Source organism: Lagopus leucura, unplaced genomic scaffold (assembly GCF_019238085.1).
Source record: "Lagopus leucura isolate 7727_CA_CO unplaced genomic scaffold, USGS_WTPT01 Super-Scaffold_100009, whole genome shotgun sequence".
Classification (NCBI taxonomy): Eukaryota; Metazoa; Chordata; class Aves; order Galliformes; family Phasianidae; genus Lagopus; species Lagopus leucura.
The window spans coordinates 4,507,980-4,530,733 of record NW_024962266.1 but is presented as its reverse complement, the minus strand read 5'-3'; the positions used below and the strand labels follow the sequence as shown (position 1 = coordinate 4,530,733).

Below are 22,754 nucleotides of genomic sequence, written 5' to 3'. Positions count from 1 at the left end.
CTGGGAACGCAGTGCTAACCCAACCTGAAAGAAAGAAGATCTTAAGACAAAGAAATCTTGCCAAATTGATCCTTTAATTATAACATTAGTCGTTTCTTTCAAAGGCTTAGTGCAAGAGCTGAAGGTGGGGGGCAGAAAAGACTCAAAGGGAAAAAAGACTTAACATCACCAGGATGAGTGGAAGCAATTAGGAGGATTTAAATTACTCTCTTGTTTGGTACAAGGCAGATAGATTTCATTTCTCTTGCCATCATTGCTCAACTTCTTGCTTTGGCATCGCCCTGGGTTACACCAGCCCTAGGACACACGACGTATTGAGTCGTGCTCCTGAGCTCCCCGCCCCACAGCACTGCAGTGGCTGCTCCTTCCCTGCTCTCTCTGATGCTCCTGCCAGGGCTATTTCAGGAGCTTGTGGAGCTTTAAAAGCTGAGCAGTCACATCTCCTTGGGCTTTATACCTGCGAAATGTGCACAAAGAGGAACGGGGCCAATTTTTTTTTTCCCTTTCCTGCTTTCAGTTGGAATTAATTGATCTGTAATTGCACCCATAGAGGGGAAAAAGTTAATAGACGCAGTAATAAATGCCAAAGCCCCAGAAGATCTGGCTCTCCAAGCCCCTGCCTGGAGCTACTCCATCTCTGCTAATAGCGGTGCATGCAATTCCAGCGCATGTGTGTGTGTTAGTATCTAGAGAGCAAACCGAGAGGCCTCGGCATGATGGAAATCATTGCTTTTTCTCTCCCACATACTTAGTGCTCAGGAGCAGATGGATCCAGGCTGTTTACATCACGGAGGTCATGGCTCAGCCTAACAGTTGGGGAACTGACTGTTGGGAGAGATGCGCATCGCAACCAGAAGATTGCTAAATCTGGGCTCAGGCAAACTTCTAATGGTGGCAAATGAAACAAATGTCCTCCTGCAGCCTCTTGGCATTCATGACCTGCCTTGGGTGGCTGGTTGGCTCCCCAGTGAGAACAGCTGCTGAGCTGTAGCCGGGAAGGCAGGAGGCCAGACCACATCCCAGTGCAACCACCCCCTCCCTGCTCAGCACAGCGCAGGGGGACGCAGAGTAGAAAAGCCAGCCTTTGCCTCCCAGAGCAGAGCCCAGTGCTCTCTTTCAGCACAACAGAATGGTGAGAAATGTTAAAACCAACAAAACCTTTGCAAGCAAAGTAAGGAAAGCAGCCTTTGCGTGCCTCCACTCTGAGGACACCGCATCTCACAGTCCTCCAACAGCCTCATCACGAGGACAGCCAGCCTCAACCAGGTCCTGCACCCAGGCAGGCTGTGGCCTTACTGGTGGCCATGCACAGCCCATCTGGCTGCCTCCATCACCTTGCCCAGCCCTCCAGGAGCTGAGCAGTCAAGCTTTTCCTTAGGTAGCTGGCACACCACAAGAGCATCTCCATTGCCAATTAGGCCACCCACCCACTTGCATCCTTCCCCAGTACAAACCCTATCAGCAATAAACAAACATTGGAAATGCCAGCCAGCGCCTGGGAAAAGCCTGAGGTGCCTGCATCCAATTCAGCGGATGCAGGAAGGGTTGCCCCATACAGTCCTGCTGTAGACAGACATCAAGAGAGGAACATGCCATTGCCATCACACCTGAACTCATGGGGACGTTTAAGACAGTGATGGAGATGGTCAGCTTCCACTTTGATCCCCGCATTCTGACATCACACAACACTCAAAACAAGGACCAAGGAATCATATGATGTACATGCAAAGAAGTCTTTTTTTTTCCTCACTGTAGGCTGTCTCTGGCCATACAGCCATCCTGTGCCCAAAAAAAGCATCTTGGAACACCCTCAAGGTACTCCATGGGGTTGCTGATTACACCCCAGCAGGAACAACCCACCCACCATGCCCCACTGCCCTCACTCTGCACAGCCTACCACCAGCCACCCTCCCCACGTGCCAACCTCTGCCAGTGCTGGGGATGCGCTAATGCAGCCACAGTTCATTGTCATGGAAACAAGAAGCCTTTTTCTCTCCAAGGCCAGCCTGATGGCTTGGAGGAAAATCTCTGTTCCACATGGAAGATCAAGAATAAGACAATCATCTTTCCCCTGTGTCCCCCTCCATGTGCAAGTGATGCTGGGGATCCTCAGCCAACAGCTCCCAAACCCATCCCATGCCCACCACGCTCCATCAGCTGTCGAATGTGCACCTGGCTACAGACACAACCCAAACTCATAGGCATTTCTATATCTCTTCCTCTCCCTCTTCCCTCCCAGTCACAGTCAACAACTTCTTGCACATCAAAACACCAAAATCTGCAGCCCCTTGTTGTGAGACAGGCATGGAAGGGAGTAGCAAGGTTTTGGGACGTGGCAGCACCAGGGCCAGGCACAGGGCTCAGGCACATGCCAGGAGGATGGTGACTTGCTTACCCTGACAGCACTCCCAGGACAAGGTTGAGGACAAAGAAGGATCCAATGATGATGAGGGGGATGAAGTATAGCCAGTTCCAGGTGGCTCCTAAGGCATCATTGGTCTGGAGGGGAAAGAAATCACAGGGGTGACTTTATGCACAGCACAAGCAGAAGGTACATTAATTCAGGTGCAGGAAGATTCTCCTTCTGTACTGACCACACCAAGCTCCTTGGGGTGACCAGCTCTTCGCCAACCCTGACAATAGGCTTCTGCCATCATCCCACTGTACTGTTCCATTCTGGCTGCATGAAGCAGTTTGCAGCTCCAGACAGTTATTCACCAAACAAAGCTTTTAATAAAAGCAATGCCCCCTCACCCCTCGCAGCCACTCCCTGACCCCATTTGTCCCCTAGTGTAAGGCACTGTGCACATGATGCCAGGCTGGAGGGTGATGCGGCAGAACGTGACTGTCTGGGGGAGGTGGCATCAATCTTGTTGCAATGAAAGGCTCTTTCTCTTTTCTCTTTCTTCCTCCTCTCCCCGTGCTAATTAAGCCCTCATCTCCGTCTGAGTCATTGGCACCACGTCTCCCCATCGGCCAGCACAGGAACCTGCAAGTGGGGAGGTAGCCACCTCTGGTGACCACCACACAGGTACTGGGGCCACCAGTACATCTGGCTGTGGGCACCAACCAGCACACAGAAGGATGCTGCAGGGAGAGACACCAGTGCTGTATGTCAGCCCCTACCCTGAGGGGTATCCATTTGTATCCATTTGATATCCATTTGTAGTTTTGCCAACATTGACCTTTGGCTTACATAGCTCTTCTCTTCCCTGTTTCCCATCCTGAAGTATTTATAGATGGTGACTGTTGCCATTCCCAGGCTCTGCTCTGGTAGCTCAAGTAAGGTTCATCCAGTTTTCTCCCGCGTGACTGCCTCTCCCTCTTCGTTCATCCAGCAGCCCCTCCTCTGCTCCAGTCCAGGCTCAGTTCATCATCCATGTACACAGGAGACCCAAGTGAGCAATGCTGACAGGTCCTGCTGCACCCATGCATGATGCTGCTGAGACCTCACCATCCTGCCTGAAAGCTTCTCTTCTTTCCCCTCCATCTCCATCCTGGCACCTTCCAGTCACAAAGACCCAAGTTCTTGGGAGGTATATCCTTGTCATTCTCCAACAAGCACACGACTCACCCTGAGAGCCCTAAACCAGCCCCACCTTGGTGCTGCTCCCTTCCCGCTAGCTCTGCTCCGCCAACCCTTCCCCTTAGGGAAAGCATTACTACGACAAGCGACTCTGCATGTTTCCTGCACTTAGAAAACCAGTCCTTGGATGCCAGGTTAGCCCGGCATGACCTACCTTTGGCAAACCCATGATTCATTTTCCTCTTTTGCCTCCAAAATCTGTTCCGAAATGGCATGCAATTGAGGTCAGGCTCGCAGCCCTATTCCTGCCTGCCTTACTTTTCCCTTCCTCCCCCCGCTTTTAAATATAGGCACTGCATTCACTCTTCCCCAGTCAGCTGGTGCCTCCCCCAGCACGCCAGAGCTGTTATAAATACGCAGGACCAGACCTGCCATCTATGTGCCAGCTCCCCCTAAATGCAGTGGGGGTGATGCTCATCGTCAAGCTGGTGGGCACAATGGGCTGTGGCCGTGCTCGTGTTCTTGGTCACACTATGCATCCTTTTGTCGCCCTTGGGTTCACCAGAAGTTTGAGTGAAATGTCCACCTGGTGTGGGGGTCTGTGCCCAAACATCCCCTTATTCCAGGTTGGATATTAGGAAAAATTTCTTCTCTGAAAGAGGGGTGAGGTGTGGAAGGGGCTGCCCAAGGAAGTGGTGGAGTCACTGTCTCTGGAAGTGTTCAAGAAAAGGGTAGATGTCGCCTTGAGTGATGTTTAGTGGGCATGGTGGGGATGGGCTGATGGTTGGACTTGGTGATCTCTTTGTTTTTTTCCAACCTCAACGGTTCCGTGATTGGCAGAGGTGAGAAACCACTTACTGCTCCTTTGAGCACTCTGCACAAGGTTCATGTTGCTTGAATTTTGGCACTTCCCAACTCCTTTGGCAAAAGGAAATCATTTTCTTTAGCAAGCAGCCCCTTTTCCTTTATATTTGGAGCACCATTCACTCCTAATACCCTTCCACAGACAGTAATTCACCACCTTGCGCCTTCCCATAGATTTTCCACTTGCTCAGGACCCAGCAGGACATCTCATGCAGGGTCCAGGGAGGCCAGACCACGGGTAGTTCAATCCTCAGACCACACCAAAGCTGCAACTCCTTTAAATGAAGAAACTCCTTCCTGCCCCTGGCCTTGTGCTGGGGCCTTTGGGAAACTGAGGAACCACCTGATGTCTGGTCCTTCTTCACCTTTAAGGCAACAACCTTCTCATTACAGAATCACAGAGTCATTCAGGTTGGAAAGACCTTCAAGTTCACCAAGGCCATCCATCAAACTGAATCACTGAGTCCCACCACTAACTCATGCCCATTAGTGCCACATCCACACATTTCTTCAATACCTTGAGGAATGGAGACTCCACCACCTCCCTGACAGCCCATTGTGAATCACTCCATCCTAAAATACCACCAGCCACACTCTTCCTTGGCTGCTTGACCACAAAATGTGTTCACTACCACCTCCAGGAACGCGTGAGACACTGACATATACAAAGCATACAAATGACCCAAGCCACCTCACTGGCTCGGGCCACCGGGGTGACAGTGCTGGCACCATACCCACCACCAAGGCCACCACATGGACTGGCCCTGTTACTTTGGCAGCTCCTATATTTCCAAAGGGCAGGAAAAGGCATAGGGAGCTGCAAAAGCAGGTCTCACTCAGGGGCCAGAAGTCTAAAGAAGTCTAAATATATACTGCCGTCAAACGCAAAGCACAGGCTCGCAGCCCACACATACCCTCCCTCAGCATGAGAAACTTCAGGATTTTTTTGCTGTGCTGGGAAAAAATAATACAACAACCACAAACTCAGTTTTTTCTGCGTAAAAAATTAGCAAAAAGCACCTTCTGCCTTTGCAGGGCACCTCTGGATTCCCAGTGGTTTGACAGAAAGTGCAAGGGAAGGAAGGGTGATGCTGGACAGACAAGCAGATAAGCTTTGCTATTGAGAGAAACAGTCTCAGAGATGGTCCCTGCTCTGAGCAGCAGCACAGCCATGTCCCCTGTCCAAATCCATCTGCATCAGGAGAGCCTCTGCGATATCTGCTCTAATCCAAACCCAAATGGCACGTAATTAGATTGGGGTAATATTCAGATATTACCATAACCCACTTGCTTAGGGAATAAACACAGCTTGGGAGCAAGGCCCACAGGCAGATGTAGCAGGGCTGTGCACACCATCACCTCCCAGACCCCAGTACTGTGGGGTCTGAGGATCAGAGCCGGTACTGAGCCTCCCTGGCACAGATCAGTAGGAGCAGCATCACAGTCCAGCCAAAAGCTAAAAAAAAAAGAAATTAAAGAACTCTCCCAGCAGATTCCCTGACCTAACCAGCTCCCTCAAGACCTTGACACCCACTGCAGCTCCACAGCACAGTAACAGATCTCCTTCTTCCCTTTAATAGCTATAATTTGATATCCTGCGTGCAGGGCCATGCTTCACTCCCCGCCAGCTGTGCCTGGTATCTGTCAGCGACCCCAGTGCTGTACAAGATCTGAATGAAAATGCTTTTCTTCTCCAAATTAGGTTAATGAGGAAATTGCTGTATTTCCTTCACAGAGCAAAGGCTGGGCCGTATCCTATCCTGAGTGGGTGCCCAACGCTGTGCCCACAGCACTGTGCAGACCCCAGAGTACCAGGGCTCCCCACAATGGAATTCTTGGTGAGGGCTGGACTGTGTGGGCACGCATCCTGCTGGGTAGGAATGGGGAGACAGGGAAGAGCTCCCATGTATTTCATTTTTCCTGTTTTCTAAATGAAACATTTCAATTTCAGACTAAGAAAACAACGCGTTGCTAAAAGCATTATGAAAAATTAAGTGTTTTGAAAGTGCTTGATAGGGGTGTGGAGACTGACTTTGGTTCTGTTCTACTCTGATCTGCTGAGAAATCACACCCAGACCCCCCAGCACTGCATACCATGGGACGCCAATGAGACCCTCCATGGGTTGCCAGCAGGACCTTTCATGGGATGCCAATGGAATCACAGCCCCTGGGCTTAACAAAGAGGGGCTGAAACCCTCTGTCCTTGTAGGGCAGTTCCAGAGCATCAGGTTCTGCTCTGTTCCTCTGGCTCAGGACAGAGCCGTTCCCTTGGCAAGCAGGAGGAGGGTGTAAGCAGGCAGCTCTCAGCGGAGCAAGCCTTCGAAGCTGCAGATCCAGCAGACACAGTTTGTTTCTTGCTGTGTCATTTCAGTGCGCACACATTAAAAAAAAAATAAAGAGGAAAAAAAAAAAGGAACAGTTGGCAAGAAGGAGAGGGTCTGGCTTTAAGTGCTAGCAAACAGCTGAGCCAAGAGAGAGCAAAAACCAGCACCCTGCCCATGGCTGCTCGGGATGCATGCAGCAGCATCACTGGGCTCATCTGGCAGGGCTCAATGACCAGGAGCCATTTAGGGGAAAAACAGCACACTTAGTTAAAAGTTCGGATGGTGTTTAGCCCTTGGGGTGGCACTTCCTCAGCTCCTCTTCCCTAGAAAACCCAGCACTTGGCTCCCTCCACCTTCGCTCACCAGCGTCTCTCCCTCCTTGGGAATGCACAGGGATAAAGGCATGAGTGATGCTCAGGACCTCAGAGCCAAAAGGCACAGCACTGTGACCCCCTGTATTTATCACCCCCAACCCATCCATCATGTCAACAAGGCGGATTTTGGGTTTACAGCAAGCAGCTGTGGCCCGTCAGCTCCCTTGATGCCTTGCCATGCATTTTTAATTAGCAGCACGGATGCTGCTGTAATGCCTGGGAGGCAAAATGTTTTTACCCATCGCTGCTAACAGCCGTGGCCCTGTGCACAAATCAGGGCTCTGCCAAGCCTCCTGCTTGCTCCCACCACCTTGATACCATCGGGGCTGCCCGTTTCCCACCCCAGCATCAACCCCACAGTGACACCAAGCAGCATTCTGCATGACGCCTGGTCCCCATGCCACACAGCCAATGTCCCTGGCACACAGTGTGAGGAGGCCCATGCTCTCTGAAAAGGAATCAAAGCCCTCCAGGGATGGGCAAAGGGAAGGACTCCAGTTTGAGATATTTTTTGCTGTTTTTTTCCCCAATCACACTGTGATTTCTGCATAGCAAGGCGGCATCTCACGCAAGCAGGGTGAGGAAAACAAGGTGAGAGCTGAGCGCATCCACAGAATAACACACGTGGAGAGCACCACGGGGCTGATTAGCTTTTTCATGATGCTTTCTACATATTTGGAGAAATGTGCTTCTAGACCGGGTAAAACTGCGGGAAAATGGCTCTTAAAATCACGATACAGCTACACGGGGGAATATTATAGTAAGCAATTTCTTTGAGAGATTGCTGAAGCATTTTGCCTGCCATCTCCTCTCTTCTGCAGAGCTCATTGCTAACCCAAAAGGGCTCCATTTCTCACCACTGCACCCAATGGCCGAACCCCCAAACCTGCAGGCAGTGAGCATTTCCCAGAGGACCTCAGCCCATACACACGCTTGCTCACACGTCCTCATTTGTGGCATTTTTTCCCATAGGAAAAGAGTTCCAAAGCCCATTTTGCAGCCTAGAGCCAGGCATCCCCATGAGACAATGGAAGGACAAGAGGCAGCTGAGGGAGAAGTGAATCAGCAGTGATTTGCCACCAAGCCCCAAACCCTCATTCAATTAGCAGCCAAGAAGGTCCCTGATACTTCCATTAAAGGTAAGTAATAGCTGGAGCTGTGCGAGGAGCAGGAAAGGGAGGCAGTGGGCAGTCACAGCCATCAGGGATGTGATGACAGAGCACATCTGGACAGTGATGCCGGGAAGATCACTTGAATCCCAGACCACCAGGCATCCCTGAATATCCATCTCAGCTATGGGTCGCACCCAGCTGCCATGGGGATGGGAGGGCTTGGAATGGGGTTGTGGGGATACTCAGGAAAGGAATGGGCTTGCCATGGTTCCCAGCCATCCCAAAGGCAGTTGTGCAGGGGAAAATCCCTTTTCATGCTGTACACATTTATCCTGCCAATATGCACTATGGTTAAGTCTCTAAGCCCACTGATGTACCAGAAATGCTCTTGTATTTTGATCTCCTAAGTCGTTCAGTTCTGCCCAGTTCCCCACCAAAGCAGCAAGATGAAGACACCAATAGCTCCTTTAGGATGAGGAGGAACAGAACCTCTGGGCAAGAATCATCATAGAATGATAGAATCACTAAGGCTAGAAAAGACCACTAAGATCTCCAAGTCCAACCATCAACCCCTCCCCACCATGCCCACTGCCCACGTCCCTCAGTGCCACATCTCTATGGCTCCCAAATACCTCCAGGGATGGTGACCCCACCACCTAGGCAGCCTGTGCCAGTACATCACCACTTTTCAGAGAAGAAATGTTTCCTATCATCCAACCAGACCCTCCCCTGACACAGCTTGAAGTCATCACCCCTTGTAGGTGAAGCCCTGGCCAAGACTGCTCCCCCAGTCCAGGTTTTGGTGGTCCATCTGCCTCACGGATGCCAATCAGAACCCCCAGCATCACCAAAACAAACAGGGTCCCTAACGCTGGCAGCGCACAGCCTTCATCCAGCTTACAAAACAGCCTTCCTGCTTACAGCAAAGCAAATATTGGAGAACGTTTCTCCATTGCGATCCATCCAATCTGCCTCCTGCAGAGCACTGCCACTCTGTAAATCTCCAGGCGTTATGGGAACCAGCGTATAAAAACATTCCTGGTGCAATGATGCCGGAGGCGATGCTGAAATTAGGCTGGGAACAGAACTGGCACGGCTGCTTCCAGTCCATGAACTGAAACCCATCGCCCACAAAGATGCAACCATGCACCTCTCTTCCTGCTTCATGTTCTGCTCAGTGTCACTGCCCAGAGCCGGGGATGGAATGACCCCTTGGACCAGTAGAACATGTAGCACATGTCCCTTTATTTCCCACTTCCTCCCCAAATGGGATGCGCCAATCCCATCTCATAGAATCACAAAATCATTTCAATTAGAAGGGACCCTTCAAGGTTATGTGGTCCAACTCCCCCTGCAACAAACAGGGACATCTACAGCTATTTCAAGAGCTTGGTCTCCACCAGTCAGGATCTCAAAAAATTTCCAGTCCAAGTAAATGCCACCTCTAGAACCCCCATATCCCCACACCCAGCTGTACCAAAAAGCCCCTGACTTACATTGTACAGAACTGTGGTCCACCCTTCCATGGTGATGCACTGGAAGACGGTCAGCACAGCGAAGAGGATGTTGTCGAACTGCGTGATCCCATCATTGGGACCGATCCACTCTCGGCACTCATAGCCCGGCGGACAACCCTGCACCCCGCAGGGGTGGGGAGGGTCCAGCTCCTCCAGCTCACCTGCGAGCACACAACATACCCAATGGAATGGGAGTGAGAGATGGGGAGAACCTGGAGGCAGATGGGCAATTGGGGGATGCAACTGCACGCAACTGAGGGACGCCCGCAGTGTATAATGCAAAATGCACGTCACAGCCCCTGGTGGTCAAGGAATCAGCATGTGGATGGCAGAGCATGGTGCCCAAGCCAGGATGCAGGGTGCCTCCCTCACCTGAATTGTTTGTGTAGCAGGCTCGGTGCAGTTTCCCACTGTAAAACTCCAGGCCGATGATGGCAAACATGAGAATAGCAAAAAAGAGCAGCAAGCCGATCTGGAGGAGAGGCACCATGGCCTTCATGATGGATTTCAGCACAATCTGAAGGCCTGGAAGAGAAAAGAGTGAGTTCAGCTCAGCAGCCCCTACCCAGGATACATGCACCCTGTAGGCAGCGGGACAGCTCCTGGTGCATCCATCACCTCCTAACACAATATCCCAAGACAAGCACCCCAGTTCCCATCATGCCAACAGCCAGTAGGGCAGGGGAAGCTCCCCAGCACCATACAGACATCTTCTGGACTAATCCCCACCATCCAGCATGCACGCACCATGCCTCTCATGCTGCCTGAGCTACAGATCCCATACACCACATGTTGGGTGCCCAGGGAGGGGAGGGAAGCTCAGCCACAGTAGCAGCCTGGTTTCTTTATTTATCTCCATTCCTGCAGAGGAAATCTTGACAAAAAAGAAAGAAATATCCCCTGGAAGGATCCACCCACTACCTTCTGGTCATGGAGCTGAGCCCTACAGCAGGATGCACCCTTTGCATTTGGGTTGAAGGAGAAGACGCGCCACCAGGGAGCTTTTCCTCCCCTCCAATTTCCACACCACGTCACCAAGGTGGCACGAGGTCTCCTTGCAACGTGAGGAAGATGGGAAGAAGAGGAGAACTGGGAGCACCCAACTTACTGGGAATGCCCGAGACGAGCTTCAGAGGCCTGAGCACACGCACAGCCCGCAGGGTGCGCAGGTCCACGTGCGTGTTGAAGTGTGTTCCAGCGGTGGCAAGGATGCTGCAGACAGACATGACGAGAGCATGGTTACAGCCCCATAGTGCAGGGCTGGGTGCTGAGAACCTGGTTTCCATCCAATGAAGCAGTCCCCACCAGCAGGGCCCGGTGTGGGTACTCTTGACACCTCCCCTAAGCCCACGTGCCATCAGGCTTCAGAAGATGGGACCCATGGCCGAGTCTTGACCCCAAGCTCACGTGGAGCCATCAGCTGCATCAACTCCTTCAACATGTGGTGTTTCCTTAGGGAATGAGCCGAGAGCCTCGCACGCATTCAAAAAATATACAGTAATGAAAATTTGATGCCCTTGGAAAGCACAGGAAGGACTCCAGTATTTGCTTTTAAAACACAAAGATTTCTCAAGCTGATCTCGGGAAAACAAACTGGGACAGAGGGGAGCCAGTACACTGAGAGTCTGGCAGTGCCCAAGGTGCCCATAGTGAGAGGGGAGTGGGGGAACTGGTGACACTGAGAGCACAGAGCGTGTCACCAGGTCTGCTGGCCTGTCCCACGTGGGCTGAGCGAGGAAGAGGAGGACGAGGGCTGCATGGTGGAACCAGGGATAGGGAGGAGAGGGGGACAGAGGGTGGCAGCAACCTCAGGGATGTTTGCAGCAATCCAAAAAACTGAGGGAAATTGGGTCATTGTTCCACTAATTCATCTAATTGCAGGCCAGAGTGGCTCTCTGGCACACAGAGCAATTAGCACAAGTTCCCTGCCGTGCTCCCCGAGGTACGTAGGTCCCAGCCCCCCCAAAAGGTAGCTTGGTTTCCTAGGATATCCGGCACCACAATGCAAGCAGGTTGGTACCGCCCGCTTCCCAACCCTCCTCTTCCTCCTTGCTGGTTTACCAGGCTGCTTGCAGAAGGGATGGGCAGCAAACCTGTCCCAGCATCACTCTGACATCACCTACAGCCCCAGTGCACCGACCTGCTCATCCATGGTGCATCCCCATGGGGACCAGCTCTCACACCCTTGGTGGCATACAGCACCAAGCATCTCCCTGCTCCCAGCAGTGGTCAGACACCCCAGCTCTCTGGAAGCAGACCCAGTGAGGAGCCAAGCACCCAGGCTGCAAAGTCCTCTGCTAACCCAGATTCATCTGAAAGGCTCAGGAGCATTGGTGAGGAGCCTCCAGGCAAGGTTCACGCAATTTCAGGGCGAGCCTCCACCACGCTCCAAATTAGCTGCTAAGAATGGGACTCCTCTGTGGCAAGGTGACATGCTCCTTGTCCTCATGGGGGGACAAGGGACATCACGAGCTGTGTCACGGAGGGGGTGGGTCAGAAAAATCACCAAGCACAGCAGTGCCACTGCTGATGCTTCTCTTGACCGAAGGTGTCTGTGCATCCCTCCTGCTCAGCATCCCAGGGCATCCACGCAGCCTAGAGCAGGGTCTCAGCAGCATAGGACTAAATTTAGATCATTTGAGGTGCTGGAAAAAGCAAGCAAGCGTGCAGGCACGCGAGCCTGGTTTCTGTCTGCTTTCTCCAAGCCCTTCAGTCTGTAATAAAAGACATCGCCTCTCCTTGATAGCTTCTCCTGTATACCCAAAACCTCCTGCTCTGGATGTCTCACTCAACATCTGTTAATTGCTCGTTAACCCTTACATGAACCTTTTTGGTGGCATGACCCACATGGCACAGTGCGACCCACTTCTGCTCCACTTTGCTTTCACCACTTGCTGCTCACCTCCCCAGGCCAAATTGCTCAGACCTGGCTCTGAAACCACACAGGGAAGCCCGTGCCATGCTGGTTTTGCAGCCTTTCTTTCCCTTTTTAAAACTGCCACCAGAACTTTAAAAGCTTCATCACCTACAATAAACCAAAGTGAAATTGGAAGCAAGAGTTAGAAGCCAAAAGGCAAAAAAAGCAAGGGAGAAAACCACGGCATCACCAAGCCTGCTGGGGAGCATCACCCCAGGGTTGGGCAGCAGCAACAACAAGCACATTGGCACACATTGAAAACCCCCTTGAGGATGGGATGGAGTTCAGTGTTTGTGCAGGACTGCAGATCTGCTATCTGCAGAACAATTGAAGCCCTCTCCAACACTTACAATATCCACGTCTGATGTACTAATAATTATTCTTTATTTTTAGGCAAGGACCCAAACTAAAATTACATCTCACCATCCAAGTTATCTGAAAAAAGCTGCCAGATTGGGCTATAAAAATCCCAATGATCTCATGCTTTTCATCATATGTACCAGAGAAAAAAAGGAAAAAAAAAGTGAAGGCGTTTTTATAGGTCACCTAGGCAAAGGGGCGAGCTCTGCTTCTTCGGAATAAAAGGGAGAAGAGAGACTTCAGGTGGAGAAAGGAGCAGAGAGGATCTATTGGAAGAATGCAAATGAGAGAGGAGGCAGGGTGGGAAATATATGCTAATCCGCAAAGTATAATTGAATAGTGAGCAATCAGCAGCAGACAAAAACACACTTTGGAGAAAAAAAAAATATATTAGAAAAGAAAATCCGATGCTTTGTGTTTGCAACCTGGGCGGTTATTTTGTTTTATTTATCTGCAGCCCCTGCAGCAAGAGATGAGACCCTGAGGCACTGTGCAGCGGTGGGGAAACCATCTCCAAGCTCAGTGGTGATCAATGTGATGTGCATTGGGTATGGCACAAGTCACGTCCCGTGGTCACACTCCCACAAAACCATTCTGATGCACCCGGCTCTGCATCATCACCCTAGCATGAACCTCAGCACTGGGGACCACCGGGCCATGCTTTCTAGCAGGGAGCCCAAGCAAATGCTGACCTCTCAAAATATTTGGATTCAGCATCCCCCAATGGTTCCACGCAGGGGTGAGGTGGCAGAGAGCTGTCCCAGCAAGGGGATGAGGGAGCCACCGGTGCAGCCAGACAAATCCCAGCTCCGAATCCGGGCCAGGCAGGGTGCTGGCTGGCACACAAATTAATATTTATAATTAAGTGGAAAGGCCCCTCAAGGCCTGAACCGCCACCTGACTCTATGAGGGAGACGAGTGCATAATTAATAGACTGGTCAAACAGCTCACAGGAAGGGACCTGATGGATTTACCCCATTCTTCCCCTTTCTGGCTGGTGAACCAACCCCTCCTCTGCAGAGATTGCTGTGATTAGCACCGGTTACACCCAGACAGATGCACTCAGCAGCCCAGCCCTGGGGATGCTGTGCAACCTGAAAGCCTCTGTCCTTTTTTTCCACGCTCTTTCTAGGTTTTGGGGCCACGACACAAGTGGATTGTGAGGCTGCAGAGCTGCGGGTCCCATCTCAGATGGCACCAAAACAGTGCTTTGCTCCAGGAAACCCTAAGCTGAAAGCGATGGGAGCATTAGGGTGACCACTAGGGTTCCTCAGCTGGCCCTGCAGCAAAATGGGGGATGCCTGTGTTCCCAAACCCATAGCACAGCTCTGCCTACACAGGGCCCCCCCAAAGCCCTCCGGCTCTAACACATCCCTGACGCTTGCAGTCTGCCCTTTGTGCAAGGTGCCGGTGGAAGGCACGTCCTGTTGCCATGGCATATGGCCCATGAATCATTCACAGAGCTCAGGAATCAATTATTCATCCAAACGAAAGACCAAACACTTTACTAATTGTCCTGGAAGGGAAGAGCTGGGGACGGGAGACGGGGAATCACTGTGCTGGAGACTGGCTAAAGACTAAAGGAAAAAGGGAAGATGACCAAGGCGAGCAGCCCGAAATCCCATTCCCTGTGCAGACAGATGACATCTAAGCCATTCTGCTAGCCCATTCTTGTGGCGTTAGGGCTCCTTCCAGTCTGTTCCAGGCTGCATTTTGATCATAGGTTTTTATTCCTTACACTAACAGCAGAACCACTCCATGTGCAGGGAGGTGATGCTCCATCACCAGTTCATCTAGCTCCAACCTCTCCCTCCCAGGGCTGCATGTAAAGAACTGACCACGGTCCACTTCAGGACCAGGACACACTGCACCAAGCAGGTTCCAAGCCCAGCTTCAAAGCATATGAGGTGAGCATCCCCAGGGTAACACGTGCCATCTCTATCTCAGTTCTGCTCCACAATGCATGAAGGTACCTTATGCACGTTTTCTGAGAAAAATATATTTGGCTGGGGGAGAACGGGCTGTTTTTCAGGCAGCTGAATGATTTAGAAGCCATAGGTTACAAATGGAGTGGGTTTACAAATGTGCCTATTAGTTCCCCAGTGGAAGCTTTAGCATTAGGGAGTTTGGGGTGGGCGTTGATTTCCACCGAGATGAGAAATCTGGGTTTATTGACATAAGAAGCAAACACCAGTTGAACCTGCACTGGTGCCATCTGCTCCCTCATGGGGTCCCAGGAGGCCACTCATGTTATCAGCCCCTCGTTAGGCTAATTTGTGCCTGCTGCCCACAGACACCCGAACACAGTGCCCGGGCCACAGTGCCGCCTGCCTAAAGCACCCCTCTGATTTACGAAGCTAAATGAATGCTAAAAGAAAGAGCACCCAATGTCATCTGCACAGGGACAGCGATGTTGGTCCACTGGGATGCACACCACTCCCATGGATGCCCTCTGTGTTGCATCACCATCCCAAATCACTCGGCGCATCCTGAGGACACTCACAACACCCCCTGCACCCCAGGCATCTCCGTGCATCCCAAAGACATCTGGCCAGACCTAACCATCAAGTTCTAGTCTGCAGAGGCGCTCACAAGGCCCGGTGCAGCACTCCAACATTGCCACCCGCCCATCACAGCACGTGCCCCTCCCACGGTTGCCTGCGAGCCGCTTTGCAGCCCGGCATCGCTCACTGCAGAAAGCCACGGATAACTCAGAACACCCAACGCACGCACTGGTTTATCTTGCAGGGAGGCAAGCTGTCACTGTCACACGCACACCTCTCCGAGCGAGAGCTGCACAGGCGATTCTGGGAGGGGTTTCCATCTGCCTGAGCAAAAAGCAGGACGTAAGAGGACAAAGTGGTGAAGCTGACTCTCTGTGCCCCCATAAGCGCGCTGTGGACGGCACCTGTGGGCACAGCAGCAGCCTTACACAGCCGCTTGGTCCACTGGCACTGGGCCCAGTGCAGGCAGGAGCTGGCGATGCCAGCGGGTGAGTAATTGCTGAGCGCTGACTCAGCACAGGCTGGGCTGCAGCCGGCTCACCCCAATCCGCCGGAGAGGCTCACGGTGGAGCTCCCAGCTCAAACATGGCATTTCCCCTTGGCTGAGCCCCAAAGAGTGCTCAGGCCAGCCGGCAGCCCATGGGCATTTCCAGCCAGCCTGGGCTCATTCCCCAGTCCCTGCATCACCCTAGAGATGCCACCAGGACAACCAATCCTTCCAACCAGGACATCTCCAACAAGCACACCCCTGACACATGCCATGCCATGCCACTGTGGGCACACAACACCCATCACCACGTCCCAAGCACCAGGCTCAGTGTCCACCTTCCTCCAACAAACCGGTGCCACATCCCACGTGGTGCCACTGTGCAGGAGCTTGCATACCAGGAGATGGGACTGCAGCCAACAGCTCTGCGAGGACCCCAGATACCTGAGGTTCCCATGCCTCATTTTCCCTGAGCCACTTCTGCTCAAGCCACCATCAGTGAGTGCAAACCCAACAAACAATATCTGCTCATTTTTTTTTTGTGTCACCAGCACAGCTCATCATATCTGAAGCAAGAGTTGAATCTGGGCCACAATCCCAGCAGGTGACACAAGCAGTGACAACCAGCACCTGGCACAGTTCATACACTGCCACCCCCAGCACGGATCCCAAGTGCTGAGCCAGTGTCACCTGGAGCTGCAGCCCCACCAGGACCCTGGGTCTAACTAACACCTGACAACACCCACCTCACTCCATGACCAGGCCACCAGCTGAGAAAAGCTGGACGTGATGCCTTCAGAGCTTGCTCGACAGGGAACTACATCCCATTATGGGAATCCGTCCTCCCTTCCCTCAATTTGGTAGAAAAACAGCACCACAAAATGGCAAAACATGGCTGCACCGTGTCCTGGAGTTCGGTGTCACCACCAGGACAAGCCCTGTGCCCATGCTCCGATGCCCCCTGACTCACCCACTGAGGACCACGATGAAGTCCATGACGTTCCAGCCATTGCGCAGGTATGAGCCCTTGTGGAAAACAAAGCCCAGAGCCACGATCTTAATCCCAGCCTCAAAGCAGAAAATCCCAATGAAGTATGGCTCCGTTTTCTCCTGCAGAAAGCAATCAGGGGCACAGTGAGAGGGCACAGGGCACACATCACCAAGCATCTCACAACAGAGCAGCTTCACCTTGCATCAACCCCATTCCATGTCCCATCCCACCTTCCTCATCTAGGAGCTTCCCCAGCCCTTCCTCAGACATCATCAATTTGGAGGCCAGAAATGCAGAGCTGCGACTTACTTCAGTGCCACTTTTTAGGGTTTTTAAACCTTTCCGGACCCACCCATCACAAAGGCTGCTAGAGTTCCCTCCTGACCTACCACCCCAAAATGAGCAGAAATCATGTGTTGGGAAAGGGGCCCCGATAAGGATGCTCACCAGTCTCCGTGACATGGGTGTCTTGTCGTCCTCTGGGAGGTGCTGCTCCAGGGCCAGCACGATGCAGTTGGCAATGATGGTTGCCAGGATCATATACTCAAAGGGAGTGGGAGAAGTCAAGGAGAAGTAGAATGGAGCTGCCAGCCCCCCAAGCTCCCCCGTAGCTACCCCATTTTCCCCTATAGCTCTGTTGGGATGGCGCTTGCGGTGGGTGCCCAGGGGATGCATGTGAGCGTGGAGGTGGGTAGCTGTGATCAGGCTGGGCTTCATCTGAGAGAGAATTTGGGGTTGTGCACTGTTAGAGTTGTGCACTGTAGAGCCAGGCATGACACCAAGCTGAGCACCTGCCATGGAAGCTCCCAGCTTGGCCACCCATCAGAAAGGAAGGGAAGGGCAGAATCACCGCAGGGAAGCACGCAGACCAAATCCTTGTGGTTTCCAGCAGTGACCATCCACCAACCACCAAACACCTCCAGCACCTTGCCAAAACCCTGTGGCCACATCACTACTGTCACGGCACTGTCCAGGAGAGCTGCCAGGGGCAGGCAGCCCGGCTCACCGGAGCTGGGATGTGTTTAGGGATACGAGCCAGAGTGGCTTCAGCCAAAACATTTGAAAGGCCACTCAGGGAAATTAATGGTTGATAAGTTAAAAACACACCAGGAGAGATCTCTGCAGCACGCAGGTTCCACGCAGAAGATCCAGAGCATCTCCTCACATTCAGCCAGTGCTGGAAAACTTTCCCCTCAAGGCTTCCTACCAGCAAGGATTCTATTGCCTCCTTTCCCTGCTCCCTATCCACAAACTTCAGCTAACACAGAGGACACAGCACTCGACCACAAGCTGTCAGCCTATTTGGTGTCTGTTATTTCATTTTCCTGAAAGTGTGTGAGCAATTAGCACAGCTTCCAAGGAGCCAGCATTTTGGAGGGGCAGCTGCACTGGGCACACGTGTCAAGATAAGAAGGCAGGCAACAGCGTGGTCAGACCTTAAGAGCACCCTGAGCTCCTCAACAAAGGCATTTACCACTGCTGCCTCCTCCTTCCTGCAGTGTCCTCACCTATGGGGGAAACACCTCACATTTTCCCACCCCACAACACTATGGGGTCCACTCTAAACATAGGGTCCACACTAACTGTGGGGTGTGAGGTGAGAAAAGCCTCCCCCCGGGGGCTGCAGAAACATCTGCCCAAACGATGGGGACATTCATCCGCACACATCCCAGTGTCCTCCCAGCTCAGGGCCAGGTGCTGCTCTCAGAGCCTTTCCTCTCTCATTAGGTGTCTAATTGCCAACCTCCCAGCCCCCCAGATCGCAGCACAGCGCTCGCCTCCCTGAGAGGCTGGTAATAAAAACCCATCTCTCTCCAGCCTTCTCCTCCTCCTTCGTCTGGCTTCTCCGGGCAGATCATTAGGGAGCCGATAAAAATAGGTTTTCTTATTGATTTATCTCCTTTCCCCATGCCCTCGCCCCTGAGCAACTGACTGGTTTCCTTAGCAAGTCTGCTAATCCCCAGGCACACTTTGCAGCCCAATTCCCATCCAGGGTGGAGAAGGGTCCCTGAGGCTACAGTATCCCCAGACAACGTCACCACAACCATCATCGTGAAGGCAGACGTGCAATGGTGATGGAGATGCCAAACTTGCCTCTCTTCCCCACCCAGGAGATATTGCTCATGAGGAGAGCATGAAGATGGATTTGCAATGCTAGTAGCCCAGCAGTGCGACCTCACCAGGTGGTTGGACCTCACCAAGTGTAAGGATGAATCCATCCCTGGGCCTGGGTGAGGTGTGGGAGCCGCAGGGAACCCTCCTCACCCCCTGGCCCAGCAGCAGCCTAGTGCTCACGCCTCACCCAGCTTTCAGGTAGGAAGGTGTGGAAGGAGCAGAAGAAAAAGATGGAAGCCACCTGAGCATCTCCAAAGGGCAGGAGTGGTTCCACCTTGCTCAGCCCCAACATCTCCTACAGCCTCCATTCTCCACCCATCCCCACGTCTCTCCCGGGACCTGCTGCACTGCAGGCATTTCCACGCTCCCATGTGTGAATGTGATGGATCTTCACCTCCTACACCGCTGGGCTTCGCCTTGCTGCTCCCAAGCCACTGTCCACACACCAACACAGACCTTCTCCTGCCCCACGTGCCCATCTCTCAGCTCCACACCCAGCAGGAGGCATTCAAACAGAGCAAGCACCACAACTGCTCCTCATTCAGCACCAGGTCCCCCAGCCCTGCTGCCTTTGTCCCCAAGGACACAAGCCCCATCCAGAGCAGAGCTGCCCGCAGCGACGTGGGCGCAGGCACTGCCTACCACGTGCAAGCAGCGCCAGGGAGAAGTGCTCTCCTGAAAACTGGAAACCAGATCTCTCTCTTTTTTTTTTTTTTTTTTTCACCCCCTCCCTTTTTTTTTTTTTTTTAAACAAAAAAGAACCGCATCATGTGATTCTCCTGCCTTAACATCAGTTTTTTAACTTTGGTTGCCACGGCAACAGGATGCAACTTGGCGTCACCATGACAACAGCTGCCTCTGTTTAAATTCACCATCTGACAGGCAGCCTCTCTTTCCCTGGCTGTCAGAAAGATGGACCTGCCATTACACCTACTCGCCCCTCCCCAAAGAAAACATTTTAAGAAATCCGATGAATGAAGGGCACAGAAAGCAGCCTCGGGTGATGGAGGGGAGATGCTCCTGGGTAGCACAGCGTGGTGATGCTCTTCCTGCAGGGTGCGAGCAAAGGGGACAAAGAGGCTGCGGTGTCCCCAGGTGACACTCACCGCCCAGCCGGGGACACCCACTCATCCCAAATCACTGCCATGTGGGGTGCACCAAAGCATGGATCCCTTGTGGGATGAGGCAGCAACGGGCACTGGGATGCGGTGACACAGCTGTCACTGGCTGCAGTGGAAAGCCACGGGCACAGGGAGGTCACCTGGGATGCAGGGGAGGCTTTGAGGACGGCGTGCTGGGGATGAGCCAGCAGCACCCCATGTCATCTGGTCCTTCTGGGGAGGGAGAAGGATCGTGTCAAATGCGATTAAGTGGATGAAGGACGGAGCAGATAGAGCAGAGCTGCAGCCCATCTTGTGCACTAACTGAATTGCAGCTTCCCAGGCAGTGAACAAATGAAATCAGGGCTCAAGACCTGGCCATCAGTGGGAGCAGTGGGGCTGTGTTTCAGGAGGAAAGGAGAAGCAAAGGGAAGAGGAGATGTTCCTGCAGCCGAGCCAGAGGCTGCCTTCTGTTTGGAAGCACCAGCACCCAAAAAGAGCAGCTCCAGAAGAGGTAGCAAAGCTCTCAGCGAAGGCTCTCCCCGTGGAGCCAAATCCTGAGCCCTGTTCCTTGTGTTTCTCCTCCTTCCCCTCCATGCATCATCCCTATTTACACTGGGAAGCCAAATTGCAGAGGCTGCTGGTTATAATTATACAGTTACCCAGCAGATATCCAGGCCTGAATCACCCGTTATTTTTAGCCCTATTACCTAGTCAACTGGAGCTGGGTGAAGAAGAGCCTTCACCCTCCCCTCGCCCCATCCCAGCCCCCTCCGACCCATGAGCCCAGCCCTCTCAAGTGCAACACTGGGCTGCAGGCTACAGCCAGGTGCTCACATCCCATGGCCCTGATGCACCAGTTTCAAGAGGAGAGCAACTTTCTTGGCCAATGACACTGACAACAGCATGACCACACTGCTTCCACACAAGGAGACCTCGCTATAAGGTTAGCACAGCCCAAAGCTACACTGATGCTAGCACGACATTTGGGGCATCATGGTGTAGCACAAGTTGAGGTGGCACTGAGGTCCTCTCCACCAAATGAAGCTCAGCCTCATGCAAGGCTTACAAGAGGTCATTCCACTTGACCCAGCATATACATCCAAAGGTCCCTCTTTTCCAGCCTATCACTCAGTGGGCACAAACTCATCACCAAAAAGCTTTGCCTGTAGCCAAGCCCTCAAAAGCTCAATACACAACAAGCCCCGAGGTGGGAGAATTTCCTGGAAAGAGATGGCAGCCACGTATGGCACGGCAACCAAGAGGCAGCTCCCACTCCACACACTTGCCTAAGGATGTGTCCTTTCTTTTGGGGGAAAAAAATTAAAATAAATCAATGAACGAGCCCATCTGCTTCCTGCAGTGCAAGTCTTAGGGAGGAATAACACCGTGGGGATGCTGCAGCACGGTGGCCGTGCACCAGCTGGTGGGTGAGCATGGCATTGGCATGGGACCCCAGCCCATAGCCCCGCTCAGAGCAACAGCCAAGCAGCGGGAGCCCTCCCACATCATGCTGGGAAAGCACATGAATAATTTGGCATATTCTGGAAAACAAGACCCGGCGGCCCAGCGAGCGCCCTGCAGTGCTCTGAGTGCAGCTGCTGCCTTGCTGATGCTCTGCACCCAACGCAGGGCTGGGCATGGCACGGCAGGGATTCGGCAAAGCTGTCCCCATCCCACCATGCCTTGCACCCCTATGGCACAGCTGGACCCCCAACAGGCCCTGGGGGTGAACCCAGAGGTTGCAGTGCACCGGTACACAGGGTTATACCCCCAGCAAGGCTTAGAGTGGGGTAGTAGACCCATGGGTGTCCCCAGGGCACCTGTTGCACTGAGTCACCCTATATCTGCCGGACACCTCCATCTCACACCCAAGGAGCCAGCAAGTTACCCAACAAGTTGCAAGGAGAGGAAGCAACGGCGAGAGCTGCACATAATCACCACTGCAGAGAGCACTACAGGGAGGGTCCTGGAGCCAAAGCATGGCCACGGGGAAGTTTGTGGGTTTGGGAGGGGAGTGGGGTGCTGAGCAGAGGTGTGATGGAGAGGGGCATGCAGCAGGGCTAGGTACCAAGCACAGTTCCCAGGACACCTGCAGGGAAGGTGGAAGGGGAGAGAAATGCATGGGGGTGCAAAAGGATGGGGGAGCAGGGGAAGAAGTGGGAGATTCATGCCCTCTGTCTGGTGTATACCTGGGGTAATCCCTGGAGAGCTGCAGCAGGAGGCAGGCAAAGGGGGTCAGCACCTCTGTGCAGCACAGGGAGGGAGCATCTCACTTCCAGAGGGTGGGATGAAGCTGCAGGGTGATGGCAGCCGTGCTCGTGCCCAGCATGCCAGGCTGCACAGGGATCTGTCCCCAGCAGGATGGGGGCTCCGGGTAGGGAAGTAGAACCCCCACCAGCCACACACGTCCTAAAGCCAAAATGGATCAGAGAGCCCCTGGACAGCACAGGGGTGATCCAAAGCCTCAAGAGGCTGGGGTCAGCTGGGGGGGGGGGGGGGGGGGGGGGGGGGGAGGGCGGGATGGGGCGGACCGATCCCTGTGCAGCCTGGCATGCTGGGC

General features: G+C 53.0%; 1 protein-coding gene across 1 annotated transcript in view; it reads right to left on the bottom strand.

Annotated features, from left to right (window-relative positions):
* CACNA1E (calcium voltage-gated channel subunit alpha1 E) overlaps positions 1–22,754 on the bottom strand; it is a 65,629-nt gene that overhangs the window by 42,212 nt on the left and 663 nt on the right. The window contains exons 2-7 of the mRNA XM_042873701.1: positions 17,424–17,529; positions 16,956–17,095; positions 10,826–10,929; positions 10,090–10,242; positions 9,697–9,878; positions 2,396–2,499 (exon numbers count right to left, since the gene is read on the bottom strand). Of these exons, the coding sequence (XP_042729635.1) occupies positions 2,396–2,499; positions 9,697–9,878; positions 10,090–10,242; positions 10,826–10,929; positions 16,956–17,095; positions 17,424–17,529 (789 nt within the window). The remainder of the gene's footprint in view (positions 1–2,395; positions 2,500–9,696; positions 9,879–10,089; positions 10,243–10,825; positions 10,930–16,955; positions 17,096–17,423; positions 17,530–22,754) is intronic.